The sequence below is a fragment of the Crassostrea angulata genome, chromosome 10 (assembly GCF_025612915.1).
Source record: "Crassostrea angulata isolate pt1a10 chromosome 10, ASM2561291v2, whole genome shotgun sequence".
NCBI classification, from domain to species: Eukaryota; Metazoa; Mollusca; class Bivalvia; order Ostreida; family Ostreidae; genus Magallana; species Magallana angulata.
Genome location: NC_069120.1, coordinates 9324629 through 9352415, shown reverse-complemented (window position 1 = coordinate 9352415; position 27787 = coordinate 9324629). Strand labels below are relative to the sequence as shown.

At 35.9% G+C, this 27787-nt stretch overlaps 1 protein-coding gene across 2 annotated transcripts; it reads right to left on the bottom strand.

Annotated features, from left to right (window-relative positions):
- Nucleotides 1-179: 179 nt before the first annotated feature.
- LOC128166292 (collagen alpha-1(I) chain-like) lies at nucleotides 180-25883 on the bottom strand. Of its 2 annotated transcripts, none has more exons than XM_052831376.1 (40): nucleotides 25595-25883; nucleotides 24913-24977; nucleotides 22074-22136; nucleotides 21498-21639; nucleotides 21175-21406; nucleotides 20885-21055; nucleotides 20683-20778; nucleotides 20033-20062; nucleotides 19461-19520; nucleotides 19279-19377; nucleotides 19054-19161; nucleotides 18914-18967; nucleotides 18740-18802; nucleotides 18552-18611; nucleotides 18272-18316; nucleotides 17494-17547; nucleotides 8992-9054; nucleotides 8647-8691; nucleotides 8497-8550; nucleotides 8270-8314; nucleotides 7734-7787; nucleotides 7568-7621; nucleotides 7424-7477; nucleotides 7234-7287; nucleotides 7054-7116; nucleotides 6884-6925; nucleotides 6702-6755; nucleotides 6502-6546; nucleotides 6324-6377; nucleotides 4954-5007; nucleotides 4223-4285; nucleotides 3970-4041; nucleotides 3644-3679; nucleotides 3427-3516; nucleotides 2499-2531; nucleotides 2234-2380; nucleotides 2088-2142; nucleotides 1430-1531; nucleotides 1171-1338; nucleotides 180-1077 (listed from the first exon to the last, which is right to left on the bottom strand). In XM_052831376.1, the coding sequence occupies exons 2-40, from the start codon at nucleotides 24971-24973 to the stop codon at nucleotides 875-877; spliced, it is 3042 nt and encodes a 1013-aa protein (XP_052687336.1). In that variant the 5' UTR covers nucleotides 24974-24977; nucleotides 25595-25883; the 3' UTR covers nucleotides 180-874. The 2 variants fall into 2 exon arrangements, with proteins under 2 accessions (XP_052687336.1, XP_052687337.1); XM_052831377.1 differs by having other exon boundaries at nucleotides 3457-3516; nucleotides 25595-25875.
- Between the last annotated feature and the right edge of the window lie 1904 nt (nucleotides 25884-27787).

Here is a 27787-nt window from a genome sequence, read left to right as displayed (position 1 = left end):
GTTTGGCTTTAAACCATATCTGGATCCTAAAGTTTGAACATAAAAAAGTATCTGTACTTCAATGTACACATATTCTCACAATCAATGTAGTTTTTTAAACCAGATCAATTTGTACCTCAAGAGCAGTACATGTGTTGCACTATTGTGTTAACATGTCCAAATATAACAGACAAGAGGGATAAAATTAGCAGTTTTATTGAAAAGGAGATCTTGTATATTAGTACAGTATAATTTATAAATATTAAGAAATCTAGCATCATTTGGTAAAGTGTTCGTTGTATTCGTTTATTTACAGATACTTTTTTTTTTATCAAAATAGAAAATTTCACACACATGCATTATGAATCAAGGTGACCTTTAATCTTAATGTCATAAATGTAACAAAACAGATCTCAATGTAAGATATTAACATCTCTATAACAGAGGAATATATGGCACAGCTGACATAATACACATATGGCACATGATTTAAAAACGAATTTACACCAAATAGCTGAAATAAAAAGTATAAAAATTCTAGAAATTCAAACCTGTTATCTAAACGGAAAATAAATATAAATATATTTTGATTATGCCACTTCATAAGTTAACCAAAAAAAAAACCTTCAGCATAATAATTTGGTGGTGGACCTGAATTTGTGTACTGGCCTTGCAGTATCAACAATCTAACTACAAAATCAAGCAGTCTATGAATTGGCTACAGCAATTAAATCAATCACATAGGCACATCACAGGATTAAAAGCAAATTAAATACATGAAGAAAAGCCATACAAAGACTGGTGTACACAAAGATGAGGGGTGAAGAATGTATGAGGAATACAAATGAATGATATCACAAATGTAATGGAATTCACAAATGTGCTGTAAGTCTCCTTAGCCTTTGGTGTTTGACCGGCCTGGACCAAGTTGTATATAATCTCCAGATCTTCTACCGGATGCAAAGTTACAGTATTCACAATATCCGGGGGGTCCTGTTTTTCCTGGGGGACCGGCACTGCCTGGCTGACCATGGGCTCCGGGGTTTCCCCTTTCTCCAGGACGACCCATAACCCCCTCGCCTGGAGGTCCAGGAGGACCTAGAATGTCAAAATGAAAGTAAAACATCTGACACAAATGTAATGATATACATGTATGTGAATAACGGGTACAGTTTACGGAGTGGTGTATACCTGGGATTCCAGGGTTCCCTTGTTTGCCCTGAATTCCTTCCCCAATTTCTCCCCTGTCTCCTTTCACACCCTCAGGTCCCGCAGGACCTTGAGGTCCCATTGGGCCTGGAAGTCCTGGCATGCCGGCATAACCACGCTCACCTGTTGGTCCAGGTAACCCACGCTCACCTGTAAATAAAAAATACATTGGCATTGGGTCATATACATATATATAACTAAACTAACTCTAAAGAATGAAAACCCGATTTTGTTTGCCCACCTTGAGCGCCCACCCGGCCTGGAGGTCCCTGAGCTCCTGGTTTCCCAACGCCCGGGGGCCCGGGCGGTCCTCGTAGTCCGGCGACCAATTCATCAAAGTTTTCTGAAACGAGATTATTTATATTAAACATTATTTTTCTCTTAAAAGTTGAACAATTTACACATTTTTTTTTCATCAAATAATGAAAACCGATTATTTTCAGTGAGCGTCTCTATAGGGATCTAACTTTCACGTATTGATTTTGGGGATCGAGTTGTTTTTATTTGCTGCGTCAAAATTTTAAAATTATCCGCAATATCCTACACGTTATAATTAATTCTCCACCAGTTATATCATACGTTATTATTAATTCTTTGTAAGTAATATCGTACGGTATCATTAATTCTCCAGAAGTAATATCCTATGGTATAATTAATTCTCCAACAGTTATATTCTACGTTTAAATTAATTCTCCACAAGTAACAACCGAATCTTTTTTTAATGGTTTTAAAATTATATACTGTGAAAAACATCCTCATAATCTCCTGAAAGAAAAGAGAAATCTTTCACATTGGGTTGTTGCATGAACATTATCCCTTCAAGACCACATTATACCGCCTATGAATTCCATTATTTTCGGAAGAAATAAAAGAGCCGAGTTTGTATAAACCTAACAAACCTCTCAGTAGTCTCATACAAAGCTCCCTGATCTCAGACTCTGGAATCATGCGTCCCTTGAAAGAAATATACCAAAACATCAATCTCTATCATAAACATTTGTAAAAATCGTGGGCACACACACAGTAGTCATGAAAAAATTGTTACTGGTAGTCCTGGTTTTCCCGGCATTCCAGGTTGACCTCTGTGACCCGGTGGTCCTTGTTGGCCCGGGGGGCCGGAAATACCAGGAACTCCGGGGGCACCCGTGGACCCAGGTGTACCTCGCTCTCCCGATGGCCCACGCTCTCCTGGCTATTGTTGTAGAAAGGAGAGATGCATATCGTTAAAATGCAACGAATAGCATTCGCTTGAAAAATGATCTATAATAGTTATTGTACACAACAATCGTGTTCGATTAGTAGATACTTACCATTCCTGTGAGTCCGGGGGCACCTGAGGGGCCCTGAAAAAGGGACGGTACAGGGGAATCAAAGCCTGATTAAGACACATGAACGCCGTACAATAAACGATAGTATTTTAGCAAGATTATGGTAGAAATCTTCAGAAAAATATTTGACACATTATATAATGTTTTATTATTAAGATATAGCCAACCAAAACTAATTCTGTGTCATAAGGTTCGGTATTACGATATGGCGGAATAATTGTTTTGGGTAAATTCATGACAGTTATCAAGCTTTATAAAGGATCGAGAAATATAAAACTAACCGATTAATCAGGGTAAAATATATCTATAAAGAATGTTGCTTCATTTTCCAAAATTATCAGAATTGCTTGGTTGGCCAGTTGTAAAAACAAAAACGCAACAGTCCACTTTCCAAAAATGCACACTTGTAAGCACGCACATTTAATCTAATTCACAGTAAAGATAAGAAACGAAACAGATAAGGGAAATAGTTCGTTACAAAAAATCAACCGAAAACAAAGAAAATCAACAAACTTGGCACTTTGCCGGTCAGCGCTTTACAGCATGCCTCTAGATCTACACACTTACCAAAGTACAGAGTATACCGGGGGGTAACAATCCAGATGAAGAAAGCCCCATGCAAAGGAAGGGAGGGATACAAGCTATGTCTTTTAGGAACAGAATATACACGTCAACGTTAAGAATATCTTAACGTGGATATAACTGTTACTGTTAGAACACGGGTAATATTGTTAGGGTATTTTTTTTTTACTTTTATAGAAAGGGTAAAATAAAACAAAAATCGAATATAAATGTAACTAATGGAAAACAACAAGCAGGAATGACGAGGAACGACACAATGCAGCTATTCTCTACATGAAGTAACTTCTGACCTAGCATCTGGCTTTGATGACGTCATCTGGATTCTTACCGGATATCCTTGCCGCTGGTGACAACTTACCGGGGCACCACTTGGACCAAACATGCTGCTATCTGACATACCACCGCCAATTATAGATTTCTGCAACAAAATGTGAGTACATTATAAACATGCAATGCATATTTTGTAAATAAATGAAATAATACAAAAGAATAAATGACAGTTATGCAAAAGAAGAAATTCTTTGATAACCAAACAATATGTTTACCACATCAAACGAAGGTCCTGGAGGTCCGGGGGGACCCTGTCAATGAAGAAAAGACATTAAGTTACAAACGTCACGGAAACTAAATTAGTTTACAGGGTTTGAGCGGAAGCATATGTTGTTTCGTAATCATAATCAGCCAACGGAATTCTAATTGTTGGATTAGCTCAAGTCAATGATATCAAAGTTTGTCACCAGTTAAAAGGAAACACAGCACGATATTTTAAATGAAATAGCGAAGCATTTGTTTTATTAAACTTTTGATTCAAACGTAATACGTAGGCGTGAACAGAAGATGCAAAAGGAGGTATACTTTATAGTGTACTTACAGGAGGTCCGGGTTGTCCAATCGGACCAATAGGTCCCATAGGACCTGATATTCCTTGAGTCCCTGGTTGTCCCTGCAAATAATGAACATTGAAATCACTTCCTGATATAGATCATATTGATCTAAAGTCATAGCCTTATTGTAGAGGCTATCGAGCATTTTAGAAATATCAAAGGTTAAATATTATTGTTTATTAAATAATCGTAAACAGGGAAATCGCATAATTATTCGTAATGAACAAAAGTATAACTTACCGGTCTTCCGTCTTTTCCTGGCTCCCCGCGAGGTCCCGGGGCACCTGCCACTCCCTGATCTCCCTGTAAAGAATTCAAGATAAAGTCTGAAGTTGGCCGGCTCTTATTTTTAGTCTTATTCTTTTTCTTTTTGTTTTTCTTCAGACCCTTCCTATGAAAACTTTCTCCACAACAGATGCACAAAATGAGGACCAAGCAAAGGACAGTCTGCGCGCGGACCCACATTTTATTTGGAATGGAGACGAGGAGGTGAGGATTTGAAGTAATCCCGATTGACCAGACAGAGTGTGGTTTTATAGGGAATCTTGGGGATGGATTAGAGGAGAAAGAGGGATGTTAAATTCATGTCAATTAAAGAGATATTATCTCAAAGGAAAGATTCAAATCTACTAGATATACAGTGAAATCTGGCCACGTTCAACCCTCTCTTTGGTTTCATTCCCATCCCTTAGTTTCATGTTCATTAAATGCATCTCTCAAAAATGCCAGTCGGGTAAAAAAGTCATATATTTAATCTTTAATTCTGAGTCTCCTTTATTCATCAAAATTAGATTTTACAAATATTGCATCAGTCACATATATATATATATATATATATATATATATATATATATATATATATATATATATATATATATATATATATATATATATATATAGGTCTACACAATACTGCAATCCTGCTCGGTGTAAGCATATTTTATGCTGTTTCTATGCCACAGATTCGTTACCTGCATGCCGTCCATGCCTGGGTCGCCATGGCTACCTTTCAGTCCGGGAACTCCCTAAAATAAAATAACATATAAGTTATAATAGACATGCACAGTCTTTAGCATCTTCGCTAGCCAAAGGTTTACAATCTACTCCGCTCCTAGCGAAGATGAGTCTTTATAAATTCTAGAACTTGTGATAAACAGTACATGAATAGTTTTTAAAAATGCCAAAGATATACAATATACGCGATTGAAATATATTCTTATACAAGCAAGCATAAATTCCTTGTTTATTAATTATGAATAGTGTGTTTTTTATATTAATTTATTAAATATGTCAAAATAAGACTCGGATCTTTTCTCTATTTTTTTTACTTCATACGGACTTCGGTGATAGAATCCATTTTTCTTAATCGTCTAAAACAATATACGGTTTCGGTATTATAAATATTTCGATCCATCTTAATTTTTGGCTTAGATCTAAAAGATATGACTATTTACAGAATTTCATTCATGGAATCTTGGAGGATACGCTCGATTTAGATCTGGTATGTTGGTATAGTTTTCATTTTCACTCAAACGTTAAAATGGAACAACATTTGTACAATTGCAGAGAACGTTCCGATGTGAAGATAAGTATGTTACCTAATTACCTACAGATCCCGAACGCAATTACAAACCTTTGATCTCGCTGCAGGTGCTACTGCTGTGTGAACACATCAAAGAGACAGACAACCGTTTTGCAGCGAAAGGAATGCATTGATTTGACAAATGCAATATGTGAAAGTCGTGTTCAGATATTTATCAAATCGCTCTTATACACAAAACTCACCATCTTGTATCAATAATTGCTATGCGTATTTTTACGATGGTTTAAACAACTTGATTTAGTAGAGACCACCTGAAAGTATTGACTGGGACTTCCTATACACCCGATCCTCGATAATGTAATTCTAAAAGTCATACTAAAATTCACTATGAAATTTGTTTGATATAAAATGAACTCTTGGTTTCTAATTGAGTAAATAATGTACTTCTGTATATATTTTAAACTTCTTTTAAGCGAGTACTTAATTCCGCAATTCCAATGTGTTGTATCAAATTTCATATTGTTCAAAGCTGTATGAAAAATAAAAGCGCGATTTTAAAATCCGCGAGGGTTGCTTCTCACGATTTTACGCCGATATAAATTCCTCGCGTAAATAAGGAATTTACAGTATTACTGAAAAGATGAATTCTCCGAAATTACAGTTAACGGCACATCAATTATCGAAAAACTTATGTAACGGTAAGTACACAGAAAGCTGAATACGTTATGTGTAAGATTTACCGGTAAACTACGTGAAATACGTAACTAACAGGCTAATCACGTTATACATAAAACTTACCGGTAACCCTCTTGGTCCCACATCTCCTGGGTCACCTTGATCCCCCATTTCTCCCTGGGTAAGTATATAAAGAAAATAGAAAATAAGTACTACAGATAACATTTTTCTGTTATCTCGTAAGTTTAAAAAAAATCAGCACGTAGAAATTCAACAGGAAAATGGTTTTAATAATACTTACCGGTCTCCCGGGCTGTCCGGGCTCTCCTGGTATCCCGGGGCTACCCTGAATTTAACGGGGGCAAATTGTCAGATACAAAGTATATATCACGTTAGGTCATTAAAATAGCACAGTTTACATTGAATCTCAGAAATTCTTATTTTTTCTGACAAATTATTTGAATTTCTACCACCGATTCAACCTATATTTGTGGATCTTACGGGAACACCGGAGCGTCCGTCCTTTCCTGGGGGTCCTGGCTGTCCATTTATTCCCTAAGAACAAACACAAAGCTAGGTTAAAACAGAGCAGGCCATTGGAAAAATACTTTGGTAGTCGGTGTATGTTACCCAACAATAATTATTCTCCCCGTTTTGTTACTCTTATAGTTATAAGATTTTACCTGTTCGCCTCTGTATTTGTAATCATAATCCATGATTGCGTTCTATGTAAAAATGGGAAAAAAGAATGTCAATAAAATCGGCAATGCAATTTTTTGTTATTTAATTTAGGCACGAAATTTACATTGTCAAAATAAGAACAAATTGAGAGAGAGAGAGAGATTATACGTACCGGATCGTCACTCATGAACGGGGAGTATGCAGGTCCCGGGGGGCCGGGTTTCCCAGGTAGTCCCTGAAAAATAACGTTAAAAATCATACGTATAACAGTTTTAAAACTATATTAGCGAAAGGAAGAGATATATGTGTAGGCCCAACCAGAGGAATAGATGACGTTCTGTGGAAGACTTACCGGTTCTCCAGGCTCTCCTTTTTCTCCACGTTCGCCATGTTTACCGTGTTTTCCCTGTCAAATCAAATTTTTCGTTATTTGATTTGTATATATGTGGCAAAATGACTATTTTTTTTTACCATAAAAAAGAAAAGAAAACAAATCAAAGAATTTAAAAATTGACGCCGGAAATGATGAGCCGAAAACTGACCGGAACTCCGTCTTTCCCGGGGATTCCGTCCGCCCCTGAGTCGCCCTTTGGTCCCTATAAATAAAACAAACCAGAATGCATAAATCATGGCATACTTTTGATTTATGCGTAACACAGAGAAATGCACATTACTCTTCCACTCACCATTTTCCCGTCTCTTCCGGGGATTCCGACCGCTCCTGGCTGTCCATCTACTCCCTTCAAATAAGACGTGTTTCCACAATGAGATATAGCTCACATATAGAATATTCAAATTTTGTGTGCAAAAATTTATTTAAAGTATACGTAAAATTTGGATTATGTAACTCACTGGTCTCCCATCGTTTCCGGACGGCCCCTGTTCTCCCCGCTCTCCGGATTCCCCCTAAAACACGGGGACACAATTAACAATACATACCGTAATTTTGTTGTACGACAGTTATAAAAAAAAGTTTGTAGACAATTACGTTTTTGTCATTTTAAATGTGTTTATAAATACACATTGTAAATCTTAATCTTTGTCAAAAATTTCAAACCAAACTAAGATGGGTTTGAATGTATTCCATAGAAATAAACTAAAATTTTAATGTATCAAAGGGTCGCGGAAAGTACGCACGACCCAGCGTAAAAATTGTCCAAACTTTGTAACTGTGTTTTTAGATATGAATATTTACAGTTTTTATAAAACATTTCAAAATTTCATAATCTTCTATTGTGATGTAGTCTGTATGGTGTACATCATTTTCATACGTCATTTGAAGCTATTTTCAAACTAGCAGAAGACTTTTAAAAGATATTACGGCAAGAACACGTCTTTAAAAACCTATATATACGTGTGTGTATTTTTGTTTCATTTGGCTTACTTACCCTGTCCCCTCTTAGACCCTGACTTCCTTTCTCTCCGGGCAAACCCTGTAAATATAACAAAATACATGTATGTCAAATTATCCCTCAAGTTTAAAAGCACAAAGAGATTTTTTTTTGTATTTTGGTTTCATTCGCAAAATTAAATTTTCTAGAATATATATTAAAAACAGTATTCTTCCCTGCATGTGTTTAGCAGTATTCGTAACTTTATTAATGTATTCACTTACAGGTAACCCGGCGTTGCCTTGAATCCCCTGGGGACCCGCCGGCCCGGGAGGTCCCTAATAAATAAAAACAACACCATTCGAAATAATCGTAAACAAAAGAGATAAAATCTTTCAAACGTATGTTATATAGTCTCTCAAAAGTTTCATTACCTGCACTTGTTGAACATTGCCGGCTTTCCCATCAGCAGTTGTAATCTGTAAAAGAAGAGAGAAAAAACTTTATGATGTTCGAATCTGAGAGGGATAAACTGATCAAATATCTCTTGTTTCTCACAACTTGTACAGTTAAGATAACTTTTGACTGATGGGTTTTTTGTTTGAAATCTTGTATTTCAAATTCTCGGTGGTGCGAGAACTTTAAAAACTTAAACAAATCACTGACATTCAGTAGGTTGCTAAATTTTAAGGAATTTGAACTCGTCATGGGTAGATTATATAACACAGTGGTCTGGATCTCATTGACGGGGTTATGATCCTTTAAGACGGGGTTCTTACCGATGCGCCCGGTGGGCCGGGGAGTCCTGGAACACCCTGCAAACCTTGGGCCCCTTGTGCCCCCTGAAAAAAAAAACCATCCATAAGTTGTTAATCGATGATTTTATCACTTTTATTATTTATGATTTATTACATAAATTTTAAATTTTAGATTTCCGACTGCAGATATTATTATTGATTTTTTGTTTTAATTAAGGTCTTCCGTTTCCAACGGAAGACCTTATTGTTTTCGTTCGGTTTCTTTTTCCCTATTCTTTTTTTTTCTTACATATTTTGTGTACACGATTTCTCAGAAACTACTAGGCCGATTTACATGAAACTTTCAGATCTGATAGATATACACTGTCGTGTATCCGCGCCGTTAGTGACATGTTTGGATAACGTGAAAATGGCGTATCCATTGCAAAAACAATGATTGTTGTGTCCTTTTTTCTCTCGACAACGAGGTAAATATTAATTAAAATATCGTAATAATAATTCATATTTTTCTGAAGGTTTTGCAGTTGAAAAAAGTGTTGCCTTATTTTTGTTCATCGTTAATAAAAACGACTTATTTATAGGAAAATCAATCGTTAACGTGTCATTTAAACGCTAAAGCTAAGAACTATTTCTAGATTACGTAGATAATATAACACATACTAAAAATCTGAAGCAGCCAAAATTAATTTTAAACATTACATTAACCAAATAAAATCAAACCAATGTCTTTTTAATACATTATTATGTATAAAAATAGCAAGAACTTCATGCATCTGCTAAAGAAGTAGTACGGTTTGGATAAATAAATTATTCCGGTTTGGATGCTAAAATATAAATTGTGCAAATGGTACAGTTTGAATAATTTAAATTTATAGCATTTTTTACATATTTTAGACATAGAGCAGTTTGCTTTTCATCGGTGTGCAACCGAAGATACATCTTTTTAAAAAATAGTGGATCATTCCATTACATAGCATGCAAAAGATGTATTTAAAGCCAGGTAAAAAGAACTTAACATACAGACGGTGAATTTTTCTTTCCTGTCCGACATTTTTTATAAACGTGATGAAACCAAACGAAGGGGACTATAACTGGATGACTAAGTTCATTTCTTTAGACAAGCATGTTTTCTTCCTCTGATAAAATGGTATGTTAAGTATATAATTGATCAGAAATTGATTATTTAACTAATAAGGAATCATTCTTTGACCGAGTATCATGAGTTGATTATTTTGGTCGGGGCGTGGTCAAATCCAATAAAGCTCGAAACGAAATTATCACCTCATCTATATCTATACTACTATATTAAAACTAATAGACCCGAATTTTTTGGCTTTAATACCGAGAAATCGGAAGAGTACTGCCATTTGTTTTATATATTTTAAACTTTATTGGCACTCGAAGATTACCAATTTGTTTTTACTTTTTCTCAATCAAGCTTCTCTAATTAATAATCAACGAAAATTCCTTTAAAAAAACCCGGAAATCATATGGAATTTTCGGATTTTACAACCTTGCGCATGCGCATTACATTCACGCTAAATCACGGGAGGCTCTTTAGTTTTTGTTTCCACAATATTACATTTGCATGGATAAACTCAGAAACGATATTACAAAAAAGTGTAAATTTTCATTGAAAATTTGTCATATATATTCTGTTCATCACGAGAGATAGCTCGAAATCAGTGCATTTAATATGAAAAATTACGATACATGTAGTTCGGAATGTCAACTTGAATCGGGTGAAAAACGTTGCTGGAGAAAGTGTTAAATTCTTCATTAATATGAATTAAATTTTTAGATGATAGGTATTTACAGCCTCAAAATTGTTTATTATGGATAATTTGACTGTTATTTTCAATTCAGCTTCGTTAATATCTCCAAAATCGTTTCGGAGCGATTCTGCAATTTTTTGCTACATTACGGGTATATGAGAGGCATTTTAACTGTGGTGTAGGCCTGTCCCGAGACATAGTTGGATTATTCTAACTAAGCAGAGTGTAGTGAAATGTAGGCATAAAGCTTTATTATGTAGGCTAAATGGCAACAATACGGTTTATCGATGTATCTATTTCGTAAATGTCCAATATCATATACAATCTCAACCCGTGCACGCACGGGTCAAAGTCTAGTAATATCAAAAGAATGATTCCTTATTACTTATATTCATTTAATTCACAGCAATTGTACGCTTAAATATTTGAATATTAATAAGCAAACGTCATTTGAATTTATTTGACTGACTATGAACAAATTGATGAGCCTCGTTTATATTCAATACAAAGCCAGTACATCGCTAAACGAAGAAAATTATACGATTATTTCGCTCCCAGTGATATAATACAAAAAACCATAGTTGTCTGTCAAGTCGTATATTTACTCTGTTGTTAGAAATAGTTAGTCAAGAAAATTCAAGTGATGACGAGACCTAAATAAACATCGCCATTTTATATGTACATTTATTCAATCATAATTCTCACCAGACAATCAAAACGATAAATATGTATCTATGTTTATCAAGAAGTTTTGGTGACTCATGCGGGAAATGAAGGTGGCGTTACTGCAGAAAAAGTACAAAACCCGCGTTAGTATATAATGATAAAAATTTCATAGTTAAAAATTTGCTAAAGCGCAGTTGTTAGGCTGTTGTAAAACTAAAAAGTTGTTTAGGAACGTTTCAATTTATAATTTTAAAAAATAGACAAGTATGATGTTTGATAAGTTAAATACTCTGTATCAAAAGTGAATTTTTTTTTTCATTTTCATGAAACCCATATAACGGGAGACCAATAATTAAGAATATCCACGTTATCACGGTTTGTTCTGTGTAGTGTACCTATATATGATATCGTTTCAATTTTAAAAGAGAAAAAAAACCCACATTTGTATCATTAGACGATTTTACAGACTATAAACTTTTTAAAGTTGGTATAATTCTGTATTTGACTGATCTCTTTTATTCTTTCACGTTTAAAGCCGATAACGTTATAGAATCATAACTTATTTGAAACTGTCGTAAACACTTGTTTTTTTGTGACGGTAAAGATTTTTGTAAGGCTGAATCTTTTGAAATTAATATCGATAGAATGATTATACAACAGAATTAACATATCTGTAAAGCACTCTGTATGCAATTTTTATAAGCCAATTGCAAGTTATTTGGAGCTTGTTTAAAATTGAAATTCAAATTACGGTATATTATGTTTTTTTGACTTAAATGCATAATTAAGTCTTTAACGTGTATCTTTATGTTTTTAAACAATGTGACTTCGTATGTCTATCACATGACGATATCCATGTTTATTGAAAGCATTCTTTGCAGTGAGGACATGTATATCGCACAGTAGCGATGCTATATTCTCTTCGTGAGGGGATAATTCAAAGAACTGTTTACACTCTTATATTAACCACATCCAAACCGTATCAGATGCGTATCCAAACCGTTCCTATTTTGAAAAACAAGGTCATCCAAACCTGTTCCGTTGTTCACAATTAATCGACATAAACTGCTTGTTTACATAATTTTAACACAAACTTCATAGAACTTTAAAGATTTTATATGCTTTTAAATAGATCTGACGATCTTTTTAATGTAAAAATAGACAATGTAAGCCTTAAATAACACGAAAACTTATCAAGAAGCAAACGGAGCCTCCATTTTCACTTTATCCAAACACGTCACTACCGGCGCGGATACACGACAGTGGATATATATCTGAACCTTATTGGAATTTTTTTTTTAATGTCGACGTCACTTCCGGTTTAGAGATATTAGCAATTTGACGATTTTTAGAGGGTCGGCTTGTCCACGAAGGTTCTCATAAACTAAAAAAGATATCGAGTTCAAAATTTCAGGAATGATAGTTAAAAGAATGTAGATATGTAATAGGGTAATTTTAATTTTTCAGCGCGAAAAGCGCCGAAGCTCGGTAGGGCTCAAAAAATGGGATATAAAAGCGTTGTGATTTTGCATGGTTTTCTTAGTTTATTTTTTTTCCTGGAAATATTTCGTTAAGACATGTAGAACAAAAAAGATTTATGTTTAAACGATCTTTCATTTGACATCAAGAAAAAGGGGCTGGCCCCTCGAATTAGGGACCTAGAGTTCTTGAAAGTTATCGCTTCATAACTCAAAAGCGGTTAAGATTTCAATATGGCTGTGTATGTGAACAATTACGTATCCGATCCCTTACCCGCGGCCGAAAAAATAGGTCGCGGCTTGACTAGCGAGCGGTCTGCCGCTAGCCCGCTACCTTATACACAAGATTTGCGTCTTGCTGTAATGCACACATGGGGTTATTTATGTAGCTGCAAACTCAAAAGTTCCGATTTTAACGACTTTAATGAATAGTAAAAAAAAAGAGTATACCATTACCTATTACCATCTTACATTCAATAAGTGTTTAAACACTTTAATTCTTTTCTAGGGAAACACGTTATGAGAAAAAGAACTGCTTATTTGCAATGCATTTGAGTCGCATTTAAAATCTAGCTTGATTCCGAGCTGCATGTATGTAAACAATTGTTTGAATCCGATCCCTTGCCCACGATCTAGGAAACAGGTCGCGGCTTGACTACCAAGCGGTCAACCGTTATCCAGTACACAAAATTTGCGCCCTGCTGTAATGCACTCATGGGTTTATTTATGTAGCTGCAAACACAACGAATTCCGATTTTAACGATATTCAAAGATATTCAAAGAGTAAATGAGAAAAGATTATGTCATTACCTACGAAGTAATGCTGTTTTGGCCTCTTAGTTAAAAAAAAATAGATAGTACATGTATGACTGTCAATGAAAAATTGCGTTCATTGTTATCTTTTCTATGTCATAAAATAGAGATATTGTGGAAAATAAAATTCAGTTATCAAACTGAAAACATTTCAGTAATCAAACTGAAAACATTTCAAATCCACCACTTTAAATGTACAATGTACATTTACAAAACACGGGCCGGGAGACGCTGCGCAAGTGGACAACCGATTTGCTGTGGTCTAGGACACATGCTTCTCGTGTTTACATGTACACGTTATCACACATTGATTCGTTTTTAAATCATTTCCATTTTCAATTATTTTGTTTAACGATGTATCAAACCATTGATTTAAATCACAGTTCAAAAAAAGAAAAAGAAAAAAAATGTCATCAATGATTATAATACAACGCTTTACAGTCGTACGAGTTGAAATGTAAATACATTCATGTATAAATACATATGTCCATTTCTGACATTTTGCTGCTGAGAATTTAATGGATTACACTTTACCCATTTCAACAAAAAAAGCGCGATATTCACAACATGATTATTCCAATCGCACATCTTAAGTATTTGCAACCTGCAATTCATTTGGCTAACAAAATATTGGATTTTTTTTATGAGAGAGAGAGAGAGCATGAATTAAGCATGGTGTACATGTAGTTAGTAAAAGTTGAAATATATTCATAAAAAGCGTTTTAATTTTATCCTCCGAAATATTTGGGTGTATTCATCCTGCATGTTTAGCATCGATAATAAACAACGTAAACTTAAAAACTAATAATCAACAAATGTACAATGCTTTATTTTTGTTTTATTTTAATAGTCATGCTGTATATTTTATGTTATGATAGATCATATAAAAAGGACAGATGTCAAAGTCGTAATACAATCATACTAGCTTCAACGCAAGGAGCCAGTTTAAACACGATCCAGGCGAAATAACTTGAATCCCTTTTATGTCGTTTATTTTAAAAATAAATTTGTACATTGTACAGCAAAACTTGTCTACTCCGGCGGAGGGTTGTTCTAAAAAAATTGGCCGGATTAGGCAACGTCCGATTTAGAGGACATTGTTGCAAATTAACGATAGTATTAAACGCAGTAGGTCTTGATTGCAAAATTTTCAGTTCTTCTGAAATATATTATATTTCATCGATTTTATTTACGGTATCAATTTTCAGGTTTTTTTTGTTTTTTTTTTTTTGGAAAACCCAGGCAATAAATCCATAACGAAATACATACGATAGAAATACTTTTTTCAATCAAATCATTGCTATTTGAAATATTTAAAACATCCGATAAACCTGAAAAGTGCATGCTTTGCCGGAAATTGTTAAACAAACATTAACGAGTCAACACGTGGCTGAAATGCCCAATGGCGAAATATAAATGAGAATAAAAAAAAAATTGAGCATTTTAACAGAAAAATATGCAACTTGTTCGTGTAGCCAATACTAGCCATACAAGGGGGTAACAAACGATATCGACAGTCTTAACCCCGCAGTATCCTGAATCAAGGCCTGAAAAAAATGGGGTGAACTATTATCTAATTTTGGCAAAAAATGCGTATTTTATATAACAAAACTTAACGGTATAAACTGAAATGCGTTGCTTGTTTGGACCTATATTCACAGTTGTTTAAATCAATAGCAACGACAGAAAAATTGTTCGATAAATTAATTGAGCATTATCTATCTCGCAGAAGGCCGATCGATCGATAAGTGGCCGGACTACGGGAGATAACTCTTACTAATTATCAGCGGTCAGGTTTTTTTTTCATCGCGCCGGTTTACAGAATAGACAGGATCCGGATTGCACAACATTTTTTAACCAAAAACGAGAGGAAAATGTCAAGGGGCTGTATAATGTCGTCGGATTGGACAGCATTCCGGAATACACAATATCCGGATTCAACGAGTTTCAAATCTACATTATTTTTTTTCATCGACTATTATAGCTTAATTGACCGGGAAAACTACCGCAACATATATTATTGCACATATACTTGGCATAATCATCGTTTAAAGCGTAAATTATTTGATTGAAAATCGGACCAAGCAGCTTTAACATTAAGATTTATATGTGTAAGACACTGTAATGTTTTTAAGGTCTTCCGTTTCCAACGGAATACCTTAAACTGATTGTAATGTTGTTTTTTTAATTAAGGTCTTCCGTTTTCCAACGGAAGATCTTATTGTTTTCGTTCGGTTTCTTTTTCCCTATTATTATTTTTTTTTTCTTACAAAAGTTGTGCAAGCAATTTCTGGGAAATGGCTGGACCGATTTTCGCGATACTTTCAGATCTAATAGATATTAATCCGAACTTAATATACATTTTTTAATTTTGATCATGTCATTTCCGTTCTTGAGAAAAAGGCGTTTTAGCGATTTTCAGAGGGTCGGCTTGTCCAGGGATCTTCTCCTAAACAGTTAAAGATATTGAGTTCAAACTTTCAGGGATTGTAGACAAGAGATTGTGGATGTGCATAAAGATGTTTATACTTGTCATGCTCAAAAGGCGTTAAAGCTCGACAAACGTCGTAATTTTCATGGTTTTCTTAGTTTATCTCTTTTCTGAAAAATATTTTGTAAACACATGTTATGCAAAAAAGTAGATATTTACAAGACCTTTCATTTCATATCAAGATAAAGGGGCTGGCCCCTACAATTAGGGGACCAAAAAGCTCTAAAGTCTTTCATCTGTAGCCCTTTACTGAGGGATATTTTGTGAACAGTTATAGAAGAAAATATGTTTATTTTACAGTTATTTATCCAAACAATGTAATGATTTATCATGTGTTATGTAATTAGGGTTTTTTAGGGGCCAAAATTCCAGAATTTTGATTACCAATATCTCAGAAAGGAAAAATATTTTGAAATGCAGTATAGAAGAAAAGATACTACGAATGATGTACTAAATAATATGCAATTTTCAAAATTTCGTTAAACGGCCCTTATAAGGAGTTTAAGGATCAGCCCCTAAAACGTTCTTTCCTATATATCTCAAGAACGGTAACAAATTTTTAAACAGTTGTTGAACAAAATGTGTTAGGATTTCAATGATTTATTTGATATCAAGAAAAACGGGCTGGCCCCTCAAATTAGGGAACTAAAGGGCTCTAAAATCTTTCATCAGTAGCTCTTTACTGAGGGAAATTTAATAAAAGGCTATAGAAGCAAATATGTTTATCTCACATTTATGTATCCAAGTAATGTAATGATTTATTCATGTGTTATGTAATAAGGATTTTTTAGGGGTCAAGAGTCCATAAACTATGACCACTTATATCTCAAAAAGGAAAATATTTTGAAATGCAGTATAGAAGAAAAGATGCTCAAAATGATGTTCTTTACAAAATGCAACTTTCAAAATTCAGTTCAGCGGCTCCAATAAGGAGATAAGGGACTTGTCCCTAAAACTTTGTTTTTCTCATATATCTCTAGAACGGTGACGAGTTACTAAACAGTTGCTGAACAAAACTCTTATCCCTGAAACAAAATAGTATCTGGCCCTTAGAATGTAGACCCTGTTTTTCTATTCAAAATCATGTTTAGCTGTTAAATAGCAAAATCAAGATCGAACATATATCTCAAATTCAAAAATCAGACGGAAGACCTCCTCGTTGCTCGCAACGAGATCGTGTCTAGTTTTGATATATATTTTATTATGCACATCACTTTATTTGTTAAGACAGCAGAGACTTAAATTAGTAACCACTATATAAAGCCTTCTCCATACGGGGGACACATGGTTTGTAACTTACCGGTAGACCAGGCATACCGCTGTCTCCCTTCTCCCCCCTCTCTCCTGGTTTACCCTGTTCAAAGACATAGGTACTTGTAATAGGATAAACTGACAACAAGTAATTAACTGAAAACAATATACTTATAGATACATCGATGCCTTTTATGATACGATCAACAGATGATATTAATCAAGGGTGAAATAATCTTTATGAGTTTTTTTTATAATCCAGATTAAATAAAAGCAAGCTGGGGTAATCAGATGAAGAGGTTCAAACTTATGTGAACTTAATTAAACTGTACAAATGTATGTAATTTGAGAGGAATTTTAAAGATCAACATGATGAAAGGATAACGCGTTCTTGATCTGATATCGTAATTTAACCCAAATCTTCTGTATGCAGGAACAACTGGCGTGGAACGATATCTGGGACAGATACCCACACTGGCCAATCCAGACAAAACGCTGATGCACTCGAACATGCATCCCTACTTTAACAAACCCACGTCAGGCAATAAGTCAATCTTATTGATGAGTTATCTGTCGGAAATCGAACCTGGTACTGAGTTGCGTGACGGAGGGGTACTCCATCGACCAAGGCTGCGTGAACCGATAGATAAGGGACCTGATCAAAGCGCAGGGATAACTTCTGTGTAAAGGAGGGCCTGTTAACACGGGAATGTTCCGCTTATACCCTCGTTTTCAACATCACGTTTATACAGCCAGTGGGTAAAGAGACATGGTTTTCCCGTCACCGTACATGAATAAAGTGGGTTAATAAGACACCGGATACTCACGTCCTTGCCGGGGTTGCCTTGTTGCCCGGGAACTCCCTGTGGTCCCTGTAAAAAGACCAACGACCAATTAGCATTCTGTGATTCGTAATTATGAAAAAAAAATCATTATACCAAAATTTATTCCAAGGACAGACACCATTTAACCCCCCCCCCCCCCCCCACCAAACAACCCCAAAAACCAACAACGACCAAAAAATCAAACCCACCGACAAAACAAAAACCAACATAAAAAATAGTTTGATATACGAGTACGTCTATACAGAGTGTAAAAATGTTTTACCAGAGGTCCTGGTTGACCTGGGGGTCCTTGGGGACCTTCAACTCCTTCAGGTCCTTGAACCTAAAATGAAACAACAGATTGTTGTATTGTATATTGTAAATGTAATTCATGATCGTTCATATTTTTGAGTTTAATTTGAGTTGAAAAGTAGCAGCAAACTCCACACTGACAAAACACGTGAGACTTACGCTTTCTCCGGGGGGTCCGGCAGGGCCGGGGGAACCAGTTTCTCCCCTCTCTCCCCGTGGTCCCTGCAACAATTTGAATTCATAACATAAATATAAGCTACATATATATGGTCTGTCATGAAACTAAAAATGAAGACACAGTTGAATTCATAATACAAAGAATTGTAGACTGACCTCTTCTCCCTGCAGTCCTCTTGGTCCAACACTTCCATCTTTTCCTGGCTTGCCCTAAAAACAATTAAAAATATTTCACAAAGGTTTTCCATAAATGAAAACAGACTTACTTCTGGATTCTGATATCATTACAAACTCACAGGCTCTCCGGCGCTTCCGTCCTTTCCATTTAAGCCTCGTTCTCCCCTCTCTCCGGGCCGACCCTGACCTCCCAGCAGTCCGGGTTTACCAGGCTCTCCAGGTCGTCCCTGAATTAAGAAAAAAACCCACAAACATGTAATATAAAGTAATATACAAATGATGATTTTTGTTTCCATCATCTGAATATAACTTTGAAGTTCAATTTCCATTAAATTCATTCGTACGTCGTTTCCGTCTTTTCCTGCCGGTCCTCTTTCTCCCGGAAGTCCATCTTGTCCGGGGGTTCCTGGTTTGCCAGGAAGACCGGAAACACCTTGTTTTCCCTTTTGAATAAAATAAGTTTATCAACATCTCTTTTTATACAGAGAAAAAATTTCAATTGAGAGAGAGAGAGAGAGAGACGTACTGGGATTCCGTTTTTTCCGGGCGGACATTGGGTGGGACATTTGGATCCTCCACGTTGTTGCTGGAGAATTGGAAATGTTACTGGCGATCAAAGAAACATAGATGTGTGTTATGGTTAAGTGCAGTGAGAACAAGCCAACACAAGCGTAAGTCGGTGAGTGACAGCCCGCCACCAAGTGCACTCAACAGAAGGAGACCTCTCTCAGTTTATTAAAGCCAACATTCACTGAACGAAAAAGAGTTCCGATTGGTTAATGGAAATCTAATATCACGTAATTTTAATTAACCGTTGATTAGCAGAGCGATGTTGTGAAAAGAAAAGTTTGCAGTAGAATGTTGGCTTATTATATATACTACAACAGACGATACGTTTGTATTTTACTTTTATCATGTAATATTATTTTTAAACTGTTGAATTAGCTCCATTCTTTATGATTAAACAACTTCACATCAAAATTAATTGAGATGAAATATTTTAGTAATTTATTCAACAAAACTGTACAGGTTAGATTTGTTTATTTAACATGTATAGACATTTTTCCAGCATTGTTAGTAAAAGCTCTTTACGCCTACCTTGTCTGCCAACATAATATCCTTGTATGTCTGCAAAAAAACACGAAACAGGCCTGATTACATCAGTCTAACACAGAAGGTCCGCAAAAATTGAAACGGAGCCAGTGATAGCTTGTAAGGTGGCTGGGTGGTCAACAAATTAACCATCAGGTCTATCTTAATGTCTTAGATGTAATTTGTTATGCTATAAACTATTATCTAGAAAATATAAATTCCATAAGTGTTGGCCTTAATTTTGGGTTTTTCCCTATATCTTAATATAGAACTTTTCTTCTAAAGGAGATCAAAACAGTATGAAAACTGCCACGACCATCAAGCCTTCTTAAAACTACTGTCCTCTATTTTCTGGCGCAATTTCAATGCTCGACAAAAAAATTACTGAAGATATTTCTATTTTGAATGAAATAGATATTACAGTAAACCAAGCCTTATCCAGACCTGTATTGTTTTAAAAACTATAGACAAAGGATTGGTTCGCGGCGAGAAATATTCACGACGACAAGGCTCTCGCTAACCTCGCGTAAATTTCTCGCACGCGAAATAAGGTTGGTTTACAGTATGCGGACACTTTCTTCAGTTTGTCAGTCTAGGCTTTAAACTACGACTTTCTAACATGTAGACTGGATTCGATGCTCTAGCATTATTATTACTTGAGAATCGCTGTCGTCAATATCCTCCAACTCCTCACAGCTGTCCCTGGAGGGCTTGGTGGGATCACAGTGCATAGCTAGCCACTGCAGGTAAAACTGGAAACACAATGGAAACAAAAAGTAACAGACTAATAATAAAATCTGCTCCTCACCCTCCTCCTTTTTCTAAAAATTAAGCGACAATGGCTCAGAACCATCTTACCTTTGGTGTGGTGTGTTTGGAAGTCATTGATTTAGCGACGGTCATGTACCCTATGTTGCTGACATCAGATGGCGTCATCTGGACGGTCTGTATCCTTGTGCAGTCAATATACAGAGAGGCCTCAGTTTTTTGAACGCTAATCTGCATCTTGTGCCATCCCTTTGTAAACACCTGTAAAAATTGTTCTCCTGTAAATACTCCATATTTACATAAAATTGAGCTACTAGTATATCATTTATACTCCACTGTCATAATAATTAAGAACAAGTATGACCTTCGTGTTTACTTACATTTCGCGTGTCTTTTTTGTCGAATTCGACCGTTGTTAGCGTATTGAGAACCTTGTCCCTGTACAAGAGATGAATTTGTCGTAACTCCCCGACAAAGCGCACAGCGAAGTCTGTCTCGCCCTGGGGGTTCGTGATGTCGATCAGGTTCCATGACTCGCGCCTCGTTACACTGGCCAGCTTCAAGGTGACCGAGAGAGAGAACTCCGACGGAAACCCGTCCGAAAACAAATTTCTGTAAAATGCAATATATTTGAGATTCAAATATCAGAAAAAAATTAATTTATATGGAATTGAATGCAAATGAAACCAAATTTGTAGTTGACCTTGTTGGAATGATCAAGTCCCCCCGCTCCGCTCTCCTCCTGAACTCGTAGGATGTCTGTCCCACCTGGGTACCGCTCCTCCTGTCAATCCTCACCCCAATCACTCGTTTAAAATTGTTGAAGGAGGATATAAAATCATACTCTGTTGATTGCAAAAAATACGTTATTGTGACAAGGTCATGTCAATGTCGTTGTTATAGAAATGTAAACAATTCTGATGTTGACAGATACTAGTAGTTAAGACATGTTTGGGGAAAAAACAAATAATGAAATAAAAACTTTATTAGAATGTAAACGAGACAAGGTCATTGCTTAGATATAGATGGGTCAAGGTAATTAGATGGGACGAGGCCGTTAGATGAAGCAAGGTCGTTAGTAGATATTGACAGGACAAGGCCGCTGTGAAAGTATGAATCAGACGAGTGTGCCATTATTTTATTGAAGTGAACGTTGTTGCTCATAAGTCGGGTTTTTATGATCTGAGTATGGCTATATGATTTTATCACGGTATAAAAGTTCAAAGGTCATTAAACATGCTCCCTCACAGCAAGAGGCTGACAGTTTGTATAATCCTACCTGGTGCGTCATCCTTTCCGTATACCGTGTAATCACATTTTGAGCAGTAAGAAGTTGGAATGTCTGTAAAAGAAAAAGAGGAATCTGACGTTTTATGGCACACAAAAACTAGAATGGTTTAAGATAATATTTATATCTAAGACATCTGCTTTATTTTGTTATCATCCTCAAACTGCAAGCTAAGAGATCTTCTTTGAGGTGCAAACAACATAGTCCCTATAACCCTCTGTTCTTTTAAATAATTCTCTGAAATCAAAGTTTCCATTTGATTGTTTGATATGTGTTTTTTTTATCTTTCCTTTTTAATCCGTTTTGCTGTTGAGGTTCGAGACACGGGACAGACAATAGAATGATGCAACTGAAGATTTATTGATTGGAAGCAATTACAAGCATTTTTGCTGACATCCTGCTGTTGATTTAAAACGTGTAAAGAGTTGGAAGCCAAGTTACTGCCTATTCTAAACTTTAACGGGCCTGGTAGTAATACAGAATTGGCACTTTGCAGAGTTTTACACCGAAGAGATTTTATCGTCTAACCAATGTATGTTTATTACCAAAGAATAATTGTGAAAAGAAACAATAAAACGGCCATAAATTGGCTCCACAATAATACCTTGTTCTACAACATTAATTTTGGTTTACATAAACTATAGGTAATGCCGACAAATGGCTGCTGTTTATTTGTGGGGATGAGTGGGTGTACTATTGTTTTAGGTAGATATATTTGAAAGGCCACGTGACACCTGTTGGTCTGAGAGGGAGGATGCCTGCTGGGGGGATAGAAACCGCATCCCCGTCAGAATGATATACTTGCATCCGACGTGACACCCTTCTTTGGCTTGCAATTGGCTTGTACTCTGTGACTGATAAAAACATGTCTGCTTCTGATTCATTTCCCAAATTCGAATAATTTCAAAGATCTGCTCGCGAAGATAATCCCAATCTTAATATCATTGAAAAAAGCATGCGTCTTCCATGGAGCAGTCAATGGAATACTGTTTGGTGCTATAGAGTTACGCTGGAATTTCTTTAGAAAGAAGCACCATTTCTTGTGTTTGACTTTTGATTGACAAGCGAGTCAACAGATAAGTGTTGAGCGGGATTTATCTATGAGAGGCAAAGATCGAGGGGTTTTTCCCGCACTATGACAAAGACCGACATATTCTTTTTGTAAATCGTAAATCATTGAAATCTGTCACTCATGCAATGTTCGACCTTTGTGCAAAAGGTGCGTGGTGCAATAAGACCCTTTACCCTCCTCCAATGAACACAATAGCGGTTATTGCCATTCTGTCAACTCCATACATCTTGATAACTTATAAATTCTTAGGTGTAAAACACGACTTATCGCATTCTGACGGCCCATCAGGAAACATCCCACCCAGAGTTATGGTCCAAAACAAAACCCCGATCACATCCAATATCAGGCAATGAGACTAGATAGGACTGTTCTTGTAATCGGGCCATCATTGCTCTGACGGGCACCTGTCAAAGGCCCAGGTATCGCAGCGGCTTGCTGGGGGTTTCTGGTTTCAACTTAACACGAAGTTTTTGTAATTTTGTAACAGTATCATCGTATTCGCAAGATTCCAAGAGCAAGTGAGAATTAAACATTTTAAATAGTTTGTACATAAGCAAATTGGGTTGAACAGTAAAGCTCTGTTTCTGAATGGAAAGGCCAGCAGTATTGATAACAGGGATACCATTAATACAGCGTATTATACCGTTATAGAGAACTACCAGTTTCAAAATCTCGCGGGATCCGTCTATGATCTAATAAATCCTTGAGAAGCAACATATTACAGTCAGATTATAATCTTTAAGAGTATTAACCACGTATACTCTTTTCTCTCTCATTCTCGTTCAAAGACAAACTTTATTTCCTGTTTCACTCTTAATGTTAAGAGTGCTGACTTTAGTATTTTTCTAACAAGCAATAACCTTTTATATTACAAAAAAAAAACGACTGGCTGAACAAATAACTGAACCACTAAGACAAATGTTTTTGTTGTGCTCGGGCGTTTGCGGAAAATTACTGGGGATGTTTAGTCTTTGAGTTAACTGGAAGGGCCTATTTACTTAATCTTTGTTAGTTAAAACAATGACATACATCAGTCAAAGATTAAAGTTGTTGACAAGAAAATAGATGGAGGTTTTTGTCCATCAGGAGACTATATTCCTTTCATACAAAGTTCTAAAACATTGCCTATCTCGATCGTTCTATCACACATTTGCATTAGCAATATATGATATAAAACAGTGGAAATAAAATAGTTCGTGCAAAAAATATTATCCAATCTTGAGATTTTCTTAGATCAAAAAGAGAAACCGCATGATTTTGCTGACTCGTATAATCCGAGGTAAGGTGATACTAGGGATAAGGGATACTAATCCAATATCTGATTATTATTTTACTGCGAGTTTTAGTCAGCTCATAAGTGTTTTCAAAAACGACTTAACGATATTAATATCATTCGGTGAATCTTCAAGTTAAACTGGGCCAGATAAGAACAAAAGGCTCTGGAAATGGTCCACCTAAGGCAGGATTACAAATCTCACAGTTCTACAATTTTGCTGCATTATATTATGTAATCTCCAATTAGCCTTCTCTATTGAAAAAAGCCTTTGAATCTCTAACGGTGTAAGAATCAAAGTTATGGTTAATTTTAAATTAATTGTCTGGTGTTAATGAACCAACCGCGTCCAAAGGCACGGGTCATGTGACTTGAATATCATTGCCAAAGTTATAAGACAAATCTGGAAATGGACCGTTTCAGAAGAACTGTCTTGCATGTACGTCTAGTTTATTAAAGAAAAATATAGAACAGATCATACTTACATAGAATAAATATAGCTGATATAAGCAACCCAGGATGTGCGGATCGTAATCTTGACAGCATCGTTCTGAAATAAATGCAACTTTTCGGAATTGTTTGCAAAGTAAAAAGGAATTTGTTTATACATAATCACTTGGTTTTATCCAGTTCTCCCATTTTTTCTCGTACGCTGATGTAAACCAATTCTAAGATCTTGCAATCTTTGCAGTGTATCTGATCAAATAATGAGTATAAAAAACCCTGAGTTTTTGCCCTATGTCATCTGTATTTTAGAGCTCTTCTACAGTTTGGTAATTTTTAAAATGTTTTACTTGATACAGTCACTCCCATTTAATCTTTGACATCTCTACTTGTTTGAATCGTCAGCTTTTAGTTCACCTATCATTTCTTTCTTATAGTTGAAAATGTTACTTTTATTGTTTATAAACTCCTTTTTAAAAAACGCTGCAAAATACATACATTATACATTGTTCCTAATTTTATCTAAAGTTATGAAATTTTTTAAAGAAAAATATTTTAAATATTTCCCCCCTTTTTTTTTAAATATACTCACGCAAGTTTTAATAACAACAACGTGGCGGATTAGACATGTGAGTTTGCATGATAAAGTGCAGCGTGATTCTCTCGCTTGTCTTATTTTAACAATTTGAAAAATTATTAATTAAAGATGATAATTCAACTTACGCCGTCAATGGTTTCTCCGGAGTTCTTCACCTCTTGTTGGAATCCCTCATCAAAGTCTTTCCAATTCGCAGACGACACAGTCGCTTGCACACTCCAGCGCTTATTCCAGAACGCCTGCAATATACACTCCAGACAGACTCAGAGAGACTCAAACCATTTCTTTAAGATCAGCAATATCTATATAGTCTGTCAAGTATCAAAGAAAACTATAACGTTTTGTAAATGTACTGCCTCTTTGCTATTATGTCTTATTCCTGTCTCTATTGGTAACAGATTTGGGGGATCGTGATTGGACCACCGCGGACTTCAGGGGTACCTACCAGCAGTCAATAACATGGAATTGTTCACATACGTTCCAAGTTCTTTTTTTATCAATGAATGCGAGGACTTCAACCCTTGACTTGTTTCTGATTCTACAGATAGTAAAATACGAAATTCAATGCCACTTACTCGAAGAGACAACCCTCTCCACTCTTATGCATATTCATAAAAAAAACTTTAAAACATTACCAAACGATTAACCGCCAAGATAAATCCTTTAAGAAAGTACACACCCAGAGAAAAGTTTTGCTTGTCTAAAATATCAATCCAAAACAGGTGGACGAAGTAAAAAAATCTTTCAATTACCAATTGGATCTCAATAAAAAAAATGGACTAAATTATTTTAAATTGGTATTCAATACGCATTTATTGCATAGGAACCCCTATTTCACACGAAATCAATGCTTATTTTCATTCTTAACTTCCCGTATCAAGCTACAAACGTAAAATTGCAAGTAACATCTGTACATAGAAATAAAGTCTTCCCAGGGTAGGCCTGGATAGACCTGTTCCCCTATCGCTGGGCAGCTTCGCGTCTGGACATTGGATACCATTTCACGCACCTGACAGTACAAACAACCAATTGTTTTGTGGCGATACATTTTAAAACTTCAAAGAAACGCTGGGTAAAAACCTGGATATTTTAAAGAAATAAGCCTTGTTAAAACTAATAAATTAGACAATGAACCATATATCCGTTATTTCTTTTTTATTTTAATTTAAAGACAGAAAAATTCCAACAGTCAAGCAATCCGTGCACATCCTCTGTATTAACCGTTTCTTTTGCAACTCTGAACTCTTGCATGGCTAAAATGTTTGCAAATGAAGTGATTTTCTATCTTGGAGCACCTTTGATCTTTGGTAACACCATTGTATTGACAGAGCCGGGGACCTTAGATCTATTGCTGATGGGGTCTCCGTGATTTGACAACATAGACCACCTAAACAATAGCGTACGCGACACGTGACGGATTAAATCTGACGATAGGGCGAAATCGGAATCTGAAGACAATGGCGACTTTGGTCTGAATGGGACAAGATAGGGCGATCTGTGTCGTCTGCTCTGGTACCAAGCCACGACCTCTCTGATCCCCGCAGAATGCGCGGTATGCAGGCTGTACCTGGCAGATCTAGACCGCTAGTCAGAGTACAGGCAAAGTCCAGAAAAGTCTCTGTATTCATTGGCCAAAAAGTATCGTGGAATCTTGCTGATTGATGGTCAAGCAAACGAAGCTCAAGCCTATGAAAGTGACAATGTGTAATAGAGTATATTGTGCCTCGGATGTGCATGTGCCACAGTGGTCATCTCACAAGACCTGTCCATTCTTGTGAATATCAGTCGATTTGACTACTTTACTTTAATCGCATAATGTCGAGTTAGTTTGCACTAAAGTGGGAACAAAGACATTAGACATCAAACGAGACATAGGGCGTCTTCATGAGAATTCACAAGAAGTAGCTTCATATGTTTAGTATCATAATGAGATGCTGTTAATCTTCAGTTTCATTTTAATTGCATCGTTATCTAAGTAACTAAAATCAGAACAAAACTTTGGATGATTTAGTGTTATTCTTTTGTCTGAATCGAAAAACTCGATTTGGGGGTTCACTGAAAATTAAGAAAGAACAATGAGTTAAATGGGTCATATACACAAAAAGAATCACCATAGGACAAGATAATGAGTATGTGAAATATGAATAACCCCATTGATCATTTTATCAATAAGCCCACAGGTGCTTGCTGAGGAACTGACTCGCAGACATTGCAGAACTAATCAGGTGTCATCCTATTGATGCTCCATATCTGTCAGGTCACGTGGACGACAGGGTTAAAACGTCACAATCCCCTACCACAGCTATAGCAGGGCAGAC

Coding starts and splice junctions, on each gene's coding strand:
- LOC128166292 (XM_052831376.1), bottom strand. CDS start 24,973: ATGCTGTCAAGATTACGATCCGCACATCCTGGGTTGCTTATATCAGCT. Junction 7,288..7,423: donor CCGGGAAAGACGGAGTTCCG/GTCAGTTTTCGG, acceptor TTGATTTGACAG/GGAAAACACGGTAAACATGG. Junction 6,378..6,501: donor CCGGACAGCCCGGGAGACCG/GTAAGTATTATT, acceptor ATACTTACCCAG/GGAGAAATGGGGGATCAAGG.